This window comes from Patella vulgata, chromosome 4 (genome assembly GCF_932274485.2).
Source record: "Patella vulgata chromosome 4, xgPatVulg1.2, whole genome shotgun sequence".
In the NCBI taxonomy this organism is placed as follows: Eukaryota; Metazoa; Mollusca; class Gastropoda; family Patellidae; genus Patella; species Patella vulgata.
The window spans coordinates 78,141,175-78,152,844 of record NC_065882.2 but is presented as its reverse complement, the minus strand read 5'-3'; the positions used below and the strand labels follow the sequence as shown (position 1 = coordinate 78,152,844).

General features: G+C 37.0%; 1 protein-coding gene across 1 annotated transcript; it reads left to right on the top strand.

Moving 5' to 3' along the window:
- Window positions 1-5,875: 5,875 nt before the first annotated feature.
- LOC126819369 (arrestin domain-containing protein 2) lies at window positions 5,876-11,531 on the top strand. The gene is made up of 7 exons (XM_050547378.2): window positions 5,876-6,051; window positions 8,200-8,343; window positions 9,221-9,447; window positions 9,590-9,772; window positions 10,047-10,229; window positions 10,341-10,545; window positions 11,359-11,531. Exons 1-7 carry the CDS (start codon window positions 5,934-5,936, stop codon window positions 11,514-11,516), a joined length of 1,218 nt encoding a protein of 405 aa, XP_050403335.1. The 5' UTR covers window positions 5,876-5,933; the 3' UTR covers window positions 11,517-11,531.
- Window positions 11,532-11,670: the final 139 nt, after the last annotated feature.

The following is an 11,670-nucleotide window of genomic DNA, read 5'->3' as shown; positions in this document are numbered from 1 at the left end:
TTGGTAGTGTATTATTATATTGGTAGTAGATTGATCGAATTAGCCAAATAATATGTATCAGTTTCGTTCTTGTGCAGCAGATATTTCAGGTTGGTCTCAAAGCAGATTTAATTTATTAGCCAGACAGCATGAATAATAATTTGCATGATAAGTTGAGATATTTTATTTAGACTGCTGTGTCGACCAAGGCACGTTTTAGCAAATTGTGTCTTATTTTTGTACTTTTTTTATATTTTTAAAGGATATAATGTATTTTAGATTGTATAACTGTTTATTATAGCATTAACAATAATCTCGCCTTTTTAATACTGTGCTATTTCAATACTTTTATATCTATAGATGAATGTTAACATTATGCTTTATAACATAGTTCATAATAATCAATAAACAATATTTACTCCCTCAAATGTCCAGAAACTCCCCAACAATTATTTTTCTGACATTAGGAGTCCGTGCTGTGACACGTCTTATCTACCTGACTATTCAGTCTTGTAGTAGTGACTGTTTGTTTTAATTTAATGGAAGCAGCTCCTCAATGTAGAAAATAAAACACCATTGTTTTTTTGAATAATGGACAGATGTATCCAAGTCCACAGATGGACTAAGTCTAGTAATTATTTCCCTTTATTTCATGATAAATGTAGTGCGAGTTATTAATAGACAATTTTCCCTTAATTTTTTTCTTCCCTTTTCCTGCATTTTTGGGATGGTTTTTGGGTCTAGAATTGGAGAAAAGGGATCAAATTTGCAATTTCATATCAGTTTTGGGTAATACTGATGATATCACAGCAGAGGATTAGAGGGTGTAAAGTGTCTTTTTGCGGAGCAATCGATGCATTGTGTCGAAAGTGAGATTTTCACCAAAGTCAACATCAAATCCTCGTAGCAAAAAATCTAAATGGTCAACCCCTACAAAATTATGATGAGAAGATTGCCAAATGTGGTCCCCTGTGTGCCTATAAAGATTGGAATCAACGGAATGTTGGCAAAAGCTACATCCTGTGATGTTACAGCCATTTAACATTGAAGTCAATGGGCAAATAATTGCTAGTCTGAGACCAGATTATTAATGGAGTTATTTCCGATTGTCACTAAACCTCGTAAACTGTATTGTTTTGTTTTTTTCTGTGGATTTGTCGGTAATCAGGAATATATCTATGAAAATTTTGTCGCCATTTAAACCTTCTGAAACCGTCAAAGATTAGCCCGTTTAAACAGTTTTAAAATTCTTAAAAGATGTGCACTTTAATATGGAGATATTCGATCTTACATCACAACATACAATTGTTGATAAGTCTTTCCATTGTTGTTTTATAATGTTCAAGGGCGGGTCCAGAGACAGGCGGCGAAGCTACCGAACATTATTATCTTATATCTATATCTAACGAACATTGCAGGATATGAAATCAAACTGTTTAGGTAATGGGCGGAGTGTGGTTGGAATATATAACACGTTCAATTTGAGTAAATGTTTTGTAACCGTATGGTCATGTAAAAACCAAGCTGTAAGTAATCGAGAAACGAATGAACACCCCATAATGCTTGGACCCATGTCGATGCACCGCTATTATAGTGAGAACTGGTAGCGCTTTATCTAATCTCCCACAATTCCCCTTTAAGGAAACTTTTTGTCGATATTTAGAGAAATCAGGGGCATTACAAAAGGAGCGCCAAGTCATAAGAAATTTATTTTTTTGTAAGAAAGTAATTGTATATTTGAAAAACGACATCGATGTCGAAATGAAAAAAAGATGATTTGTATGTTTCTTTTGGACAAATTCCTAGATTTGAACATTATTGGGAAAGATATTTAAAACATAAGCCTCTCCAAAATAAACTAATCTCAGAATTATGGACTAATAACAACGCAGAATGAATTCGAAACGTTGGTCTGTCGGCTGTGAATTTTGTAAACCCACATTGTTTATTGTCATCGCTCCTCTCCTACCGTTATCCTTTACTTCTTGTAAACAACCCATAGCCTACATTTATAATCCAATTCATCATGTTTGTGTATTTTTCGTAAGACATTGAAAGGCCTATGCCATTTCAGAGTTACTGCCCTTTGTCAATTTGCAAAATCGTAAGAACAAAGAATGGACATCAGGCTGTAAAATCCCGTCCTTTCTCGGTCAAGACCGGGATCGAACCTTTCATTTAGCTAGATGACACAAGCCTGTTTATGGTAATAGAGTCAATTTGTAAAAGGAAGATGTCCTACACTTAAAACAAAAAATGAAATGAAATGAAATGGGGTTTAACGTCCTTCTATTTTGCTCCTAAACTGGGCTAATGAAGGCGGGCATACGCCATACAGTGTGCTATAAGGGAAATTTTGCCCGGGCAGCGGCGCTACTGCCTACTCTTATATCGAATTCCAACTGCCAAGGGATCTTTTACGTGCACGCCAATTTGTACACGGGGCCTCGGTTTTTCGTCCCATCCGAACGACTAGACAGCGGTTCTTGTCAGGCCCTCCGTCCTGCACCACTGACAAGGGGAAAACACGCCGGAAAATCTGGATGAACTTTCTCGGCCAATGCAGGGATCGACCACCCGACCTCCCACTTAAAACAAAAGGTACCAACGTTATTGCATCTATGTAGATCAGTGTGAATAAGAATGAATGAAATATTGTTTAATGACACGTCAGCTCCAGCCGGGCTATATTGTGCAAAACATATGGTGATATTTACGAGATACATTAACTGAAATCACAAAATATTAATATACATAAATAAAAAAAGTATCACAGTTATCACTATTAAAATTAAATAATATTAATTTATCTATATCAAATATTTAAAAAATAAAATATCGAAAAACAGTATATATACAAATTAAAACTTTCTGAGTGTTAATAAATCAGCTTCAAATTTAAATAATTGTACAGATCGGCTGACTTTCGATACTGACTGTGACATATACAAATGGGGGCTAGTATTTACGTGGACAAACATGAAGGTCTCGGAATCGATGCCAGTGTTGATCCAGAAGCTTCCTGGAGATTTGTCAAGTGATTTCCTGTGGACAGCTGTGCAAGATGGGGAGCATGGAAAAGAACAGCATCTCGTCAGTCAGATGGAACGAAACACTGTGCACGTTTATGGGCATGTAGAAGATCCCTTTTATATTTTGTATCTTTTTTTTAGAGTTTTAATTAAAAACAATCAGTGTAATCTATTGTTGTTTATTTGGTTATTATACCTTTTTGCTCCATACTAATCCTGAAAAAATCCTGGTTGCTATTGATGGTCCAAAATCGATATTTTGCAGTTACTGCTCAGATTGTCGACCTAGTCGGACAGGGAAAATCTACCAAAATGCCGAGTCGCTTATTAATTGTTATTGTCTAAAGCAAGTAAAATCTGAAAATCATCCATGAAAATGACGGTATTTTATCCATCGGTTGGCTGTGGAATTATTCGCCCACATTTATTCGCTCCTTGTGAACATCTTGTAAACAACCCACAGTCTACATTTATAATCCGAATCATCATGTTGTTTTTTATTTTTGAGATGTTGAAAGGCTGTGGCATTTCAGAGTTATTGCTCTTGATAACTTTGTATAATTTTAAGAACAAATAAAGGCAAACCAGGCTGAATATTCCGACGCCCTTTCACGGTCAACCCCGGAATTGAACCTGGGACCCCCAGGATAGTTAGCTAGATGGCACAAACTTGTTCATAGCATCGACATCAAACAGTAAAAGAAAGACGTGCTTGACAAACAATTGAAATCCAAACATCAAAGAGTTTTACGTATTGAAAGTACTCCATTTCTTCATATCGAAGGGATAAACAATTTTAAATTAAAACATTACATGATCGTCAACAGTCTTCTAGATTTGTGCCCCCCCCCCTCCACCCGAATTGCTATGCCCATCTCAAAATTTCGATAATCACATATTTGCACCCATGAAGATTAGTGTGAATAAATCCGCTTCAAATTTCAATCTTTATACAAATTGGCTGACTCTCAATACTGGCTGTAAAAATCCAGTAACAGAGCGATCTCAAGAAGTCGAACCAATTCTTTGCTTCGCCTTTTTCATTTCTTACCTTCGTGCTTTTTAACTTAATACGTCCACCTTTTCAACTTTAAGTCGTAAATATTCTACTTTCAACGTTGCATGTTAATAAACCAGTGATTGTTATTCCATAAATAGTGTTAGTGTGTTACGAAAATGTCCATATTGGATAAGAATTTTCTCTTTTGGTTTTTATTTTCTACTTTCTACTGCAGATCGCATTTTGAACCTGATATCCCGCATACTTATAGGGTTCCATAGCAAACCATCCATCAAAATGATTATAGTCTATCCATCCTTTTTGTTACGAAACGTTGGTCTGTCAGCTGTGAATTTTGTAAACCCACATTGTTTATTGTCATCGCTCCTCTCCTACCATTATCCTTAACTTCTTGTAAACAACCCACAGCCTACATTTATAATCCAATTCATCATGTTTGTGTATTTTTCGTAAGACATTGAAAGGCCTATGCCATTTCAGAGTTACTGCCCTTTGTCAATTTGCAAAATCGTAAGAACAAAGAATGGAAATCAGGCTGTAAAATCCCGTCCTTTCTCGGTCAAGACCGGGATCGAACCTTTCATTTAGCTAGATGACACACTTAAAACAAAAAAATGAAATGAAATGAAATGGGGTTTAACGTCCTTCTGTTTTGCTCCTAAACTGGGCTAATGAAGGCGGGCATACGCCATACAGTGTGCTATAAGGGAAATTTTGCCCGGGCAGCGGCGCTACTGCCTACTCTTATATCGAATTCCAACTGCCAAGGGATCTTTTACGTGCACGCCAATTTGTACACGGGGCCTCGGTTTTTCGTCCCATCCGAACGACTGGACAGCGGTTCTTGTCAGGCCCTCCGTCCTGCACCACTGACAAGGGGAAAACACGCCGGAAAATCTGGATGAACTTTCTCGGCCAATGCAGGGATCGACCACCCGACCTCCCACTTAAAACAAAAGGTACCAACGTTATTGCATCTATGTAGATCAGTGTGAATAAGAATGAATGAAATATTGTTTAATGACACGTCAGCTCCAGCCGGGCTATATTGTGCAAAACATATGGTGATATTTACGAGACACATTAATTGAAATCACAAAATATTAATATACATAAATAAAAAAAAGTATCACAGTTATCACTATTAAAATTAAATAATATTAATTTATCTATATCAAATATTTAAAAAATAAAATATCGAAAAACAGTATATATACAAATTAAAACTTTATGAGTGTTAATAAATCAGCTTCAAATTTAAATAATTGTACAGATCGGCTGACTTTCGATACTGACTGTGACATATACAAATGGGGGCTAGTATTTACGTGGACAAACATGAAGATCTCGCGATCGATGTCAGTGTTGACCCAGAAGCTTCCTGGGGATTTGTCAAGTGATTTCCTGTGGACAGCTGTGCAAGATGGGGAGCATGGAAAAGAACAGCAACTCGTCAGTCAGATGGAACGAAACACTGTGCACGTTTATGGGCATGTAGGAAATCCCTTGGTAATTAGAAGGGTATATCCTAGCACACCGGATGGTGTATGTCCTAGCACACCGGATGGTGTATGTCCACCGTCAATAGCTCAGTTGATGCATAAAAGTAGCACGTTAAGCCCCATTCTATTTCATTTCAATTTATTTCATTTCAGTCTTACATGCGCTGAGTATTATATCAAGCTATGAGTAAAAGCGCGTCAACATTAGTTGTCTACGGTTACAGTTGGCATGTGACAATAACGTTACGAATAGAAGAAAGGGAAGTTCACGTGATCGGCAAGCAAAGTGTGAATGAAAGCATATTTTTGTATACTGTGGCTTACGTAGCTAAGGGTGTACATTTAGCTGTATATTTAAATACAATTAGGTGAACAGTATTATTTCTTAAAACAATCCATATGGGGGAATTTAACATATTTGAAATAACTTTCTCTAACCCTCTGGGGGTGTTCTATGGTGGCCAACTACTACAAGGTCATGTTACAATGGAATTAAATAATGAAATGAAATTGGGAGGTAAGTTCTGTTTTGTGTGTCGCTATGTTTTGTCGCGTCTTCATTATTCCAGTCGGAGCAGAAGAGTAGGACCTTAAACCACATTTCATTTACTATGTTTTCTCCCGTATATGTGGTGATTTTCAGCAGATTTTTTGCAAGTTCTCCACGAATTAATTCAATGTTCTTTTATATTATTGAAATATTTTATCAGTTTGTTCACAGTAATGAGGTAGTATGTGGTGGTATTTGGTAGGTCTAGCATTGGATAGTATTGAGTAAATCGCCCTGTCCGGTTTTCCGTGTTACACACCAGTCCAGTTTTAGCTCGTTTTGTCCACCGCTAAGATCATATAAGGATGTCGGCAGATGTCCTACAGTCAGAGTGAAATGAAATGAGAGTTAACGTCCCACCGTTCTGCACCGACTGGGCTAATGACGACTGGTATACACTATAATATAATGTTTTGTGAGGGACATCCCGATCGAACACGTCAACTCGATATTAGCAAGTGAACGTCTTACTCACTGAGCCACCGTGACTCCTACTGCAGTGTGGATTTCCCAGCGTGTATAATGCTCGGCAGTTGCAATCAGTATGTAAAGTGGCTGATACCCACAGGCAATGTTCTAGTTGGAACTATTTCAGAATCCCACCTACAGATTTCCCCAAGGTCACGAGATGTAAACAGGGTTAGGGCAAGGGATTGGTGACGATGATTGTGGGTTAGGTCTAGGTCTTGGGTTAATGTTAGCGCTAGCCATATTTACATCTCGTGACCTTAATGGGATTTAACGTCCAGTCGACACAAACTAGGTCATTTCGGGACTAACATAGAGTTGAATTTTATTTCAATAATTCGCTTGCGCGTGGGGGTCTTTAGCAGTGGGAGGAAACCGGAGGACCCGGAGAAAACCCACGAGGTTGGACAGGCGACCCTACTCCTTGCCACGTACAACCAGGGAATCGAAACCACGCCAGTTGACTCAATGACCGACTATATGATACAGCGAGCACACGCTGTAAATGACTTGTCAGAAAAATAAATATAAAGATCATACCAGAACTTATTAGGACGGATCAAGCTTGAATGTTAAACTCAAGTCAGCGCGTTTGTGAAAGCTAAAAAAATATTATTTAGTGTCGATATCCCGGTGACAAAAGACATTTCTGATGGCGATCATACACTTCAGCTAAAAACAGGTCAGTGGTGTAGATTTATATCTGGATGTATGGTTTATTAACTAGTTAATAAATACTTTACGATAATGTCTACAATTTTGATCTAGATCCGTTTTGCATTTTAACAAAGAGCGCCCTATTATTCCACGAAGTCGATGAATAACGATTTATAAATCAGCGAATAAAGTGACACAAACGAAATATAAACCTAAAGTAGTTAGTCTTCGCCGAGTTTATTATTCTATTCTATTGTTAGTCGATTTTATTGTACTGTGCACCTTTTGTCTTTTTTTTTATTAAATAGACCTTGTTCACCGTACATGACACTTATGTAACCCACACAGAATTTCGATATGAATAATATTTCGCCCTGTAACACTTCTTCTACAAACAATATACCCTTTAGTTACTAGATGTCACTGCATTATGGCCCGCTTTTGCTTTTGATAGTTCCAACTAACACCTTAAATTATTAATCCATGGGCCTGCAAGGTGAATACATCCCACACACAGCATATTCATTTGAAGCCCAAGGCATGGGGGGGGGGGGGGATACAATTCTATGACTTGCCGATTTACAATTTAAAATAACCAATATTTAACTACAATGTCAGGTTTTTGATATATGTGCGAAGTTTTAGTACAGAAAAGTAATCTCTTGGCGGGTCAACGAACTAGGTGAATGCCTAATACGCCCACAGTTCACGCCCACATTGTTATACGCATGTACATTACAATTTACATTAGTGTTCAAATAGGAACATTACTATACAATTACATTAAAATTTACATTAATGTTCAATCCTAACATTGTTATACATTTACATTAAAATTTACATTAGTGTTCAGTCGTAACAATAACAGGTCTTTAATCTCATTCTCCAAATTGATTTATATTAAAATAAGGAACTGAAGATATCAACGTTTTACCTTATAAACTTTTAATAAACAAAAATAAAACCATAACGTATTCCTAATACTTTCAGGATTACGGCTGCATTTTGAAGGCGATGCGCGTGTTTATTGGACAGAACAATACACTACAGGAGGTAAACATCCACATACACACACCACACCATATTCATCAAATGAAATATATTTCAGTCATATAGTGGTATTATTTGGCAAAGGTAAGGCCCCAAGTTCACAAAGCATGCCCAGACTTAAGTTGAGAATTTACTCAAACTTGTTCACCTTATTTTAACTAAAATATAGCCCTTTATAATAATTTTATTGTTTGAATGTATCAGATACATCAATAAGAAACTATGTACAAAGTTTTGTATTTCTGCATCAAAGATATTTGTCATAAACAGTGATTGAAAGTTGAGCAAATTCTCAACTTAAGTCTGAGAATGCTTTGTGAACTCGGGGCAAGATGTATGTACACATAGAGTATGCATTTGGTGAGTGAAATGGGGTTGAACAACCTGCTGTTTTTCTCCAACTGAGCAAATGAAAACGGACATACGTCAGTGTTATAACGGACATCTTATTGAATTCCATCTGCCAAGGGGTCTTTTGCGTGCACACCTCGTTTTTTCGTACCACCGGAACGACTATATGTTGCCCCTTGCCAGGTCTTTTATCCTGCACCATTGCCAAGGGTGAACCACGCCAGATAATCTCAATGAACTTTCTCGACAACGCAGGGATAGACCAACGGACCTCCGAGTTAGCGGGACAACGTCGTACTCACTGAGAATCCATGGCTCCCGATTCTTGTAGGAACAAGGGTAAGTTTTATTTGGCAAAAATAAGTTAAACAGTGTAGTAGCGTTTGTAGGAACATCAGGATCAATCATCAGATAGTCAAGTGTGTTAGATTAATGACAATTGTATGTACAATGATCAAAAGATATTTCATAAAAAATTAGAAACCGTGTTTAAATAAAATATAAATGGAGAAAGCGTTTGCTTTTCACTTGAACAAGGTTAAAAGAAAACATCAATTCGCAATTAATTTCATATTCTATAAAATTTATTTCAATTGTTTTATGTTATCAGGTCCGGGACAGACGGGAGAAGATACAGTTTTACAAGCAGGGAGATATGTATATCCATTTAATTTCCAGTTACCCACAGGAATACCATCATCTTATGAAAGTGAAATTGGGCAGGTTCGATACTCGGTGACTGGTGTAATCGATCTTCCCCAGCAGTTTGATTTTACAACGAGACAACCTATTACAGTTATCGAGCCTCTAGATCTTAATCTGGATCCACAGTCTACGGTGAATATAATGTTGTAGATTTTACAGTTGAAACCTCCGATGTATACGGGATAAAGGTCCACATTACGTGGATGAAATTGAATCATCTGTTTAAAACAATATTAATAAATTTGTAATTATCGATAATCCGTGTGTTTTTCAGAAATGTGGTACTGGAAATGACCAAAGAATATTACGGTCTCTGAGTTGTAAGTCGGGACCAATTAGTGCTGTGTTGAGACTCGACAGATTAGGATATGTACCTGGTGAATTCATTCCCATCTTTGGTGAAATAAATAATGGAAGTCGACGAAAAATTAAGAGTGTGTCAACTGACCTCAGGATGGTGAGTCTTGGACAAGATCTTTATGATAATTGGTGGTAGGTTAAAGGGAATTCTCAAGAGAAAGCATTGTGGTGATAGCTTGTATTGGTCGTGTGTATTGGAATACCGATAACCCATATGTTAATTTGGAGAATGGGAGAAATTTAAACAAATATACGCATTTACATAGTTGTAAATGGCTACTTCGCCAATACGGCTTTATTAGGTCAGACCTAGTGGTTTGATATTATAATTTTCGGAATTCATGTGCTCTTTCCGTATCATTTACTTCCAGACCATACAGTATCACGCCACAACCAAGACAAAAATGGTTTGCTATGCGATCTCTAAAATCAGCCATGGCCCCATTCTACCCGGTGATGATGATATTTGGAACGGAGATCTACTGCCTATACCACCGTTACCTCCGTCTGGTTTAGGAGGATGTCGTATTATAGATGTAACTTATACAGTAACGGTAAGATAAATATTCGTTTAATTGTTCTTAGTAACATTAAAATCTGTAATTTATTCTGAATATTGTCATTGAACAAAATCTCTGATAATTGTGCTATGTGTATTTTTTTAGTTAACTGTCGTTCCGTCTGGAATAGCGCCACACCTGGTGGTGCCAATTAATATTTTAATAGGATCGATACCTCTCCAGTCAGTAGCAAGACAGTATGATCCACCACCACCTCGCCGCCTTTCTCCAACGGATACTGCGAACACAGGATCTAGTGATATATCAGTTCAACCTACCATGTCATCAGCGCCTTCGAATATGGATATACGTAAGTAAACCAATATTTAGCGTTTAGAATGATGTATTTTACCAACATTTGCTTACCATACCATTTTGGGATCGTTCTAACCTCGAACCACAAGAGAGTAGTATATCATAATTTCATCACTCCTGGGTCAGAAACCTAAAATTTCTACAGTTCATAGATTATGTAAAATTTGTTATAAAAATTACGGGGCTTGTCCAAGATCGAGTTGCCTAATAACTGTTTTACAGAATATTTGCCTAAGGCACTGAAACTTTTTGTGTAGTTAATGTGGCTTTGACTTCCATTACAGCAGATAACGGCCATTTTATGGCTGAATGGTCTAATGAGCCAATGAGCGTGATTTAGTTTATAAGGTTTGTCATTGACTCATGTGGCGTGGTTTCGGTTCTCGTCTGTCATGACAAAGAGTAGGGGCCTGTCCATCCTCGTGGGGTTTCTCCGGTATCACCGGGTTCCTGACACTGCTAATGAAAGACCCCTACACACAAGCAGATTATTAAAATAAAACTGAACCACGTTAGTCCCGAAATGACCTAGTTTGTGTCGAATGAAGTGAAACACCATTTCTTTCTCCACCTCTCACTCTAAAAGTATTTGAACTTATCTGATGCTTCGTACACTTGGTTTCTTTCATCTTGAAACGAATACAGTCTTGTCCACTTGATAATGTTATATTTCTTTCCTTATAACAAAGCTGATTATGGGCATACAATCGTTGGTTAACAACCTTCAATTGATATTCATTCAATTTTCTTCTCAATACAGTTTGATTCTTTTTTTCACAACCTCAAAATTTGTTTTAAATTTTTCCAGCTCAACCCTCCGATGCTAAATGTGATTCGGGTAAAGTTAATATCCATAAAGAGAATCATAATAAACATATACGTGGAAATATGGACTGTGGTCATGATATTACCTATAATAACTGGAATCAACCCAACGATACTATAATTGTGCCTGTAGTGGAATAAAAAGTGAATTTACTTGACTGAAATATTTAGCATATCCCTTTTTCATTTTCTGTTTTTAACTATTATAGCGAGAACTGCCAGCCCTTTTTCTAATCTTACATAGTACCCCTTTAATATTGTAATTCTTAATTTATCAACACCGGTCACGACAACA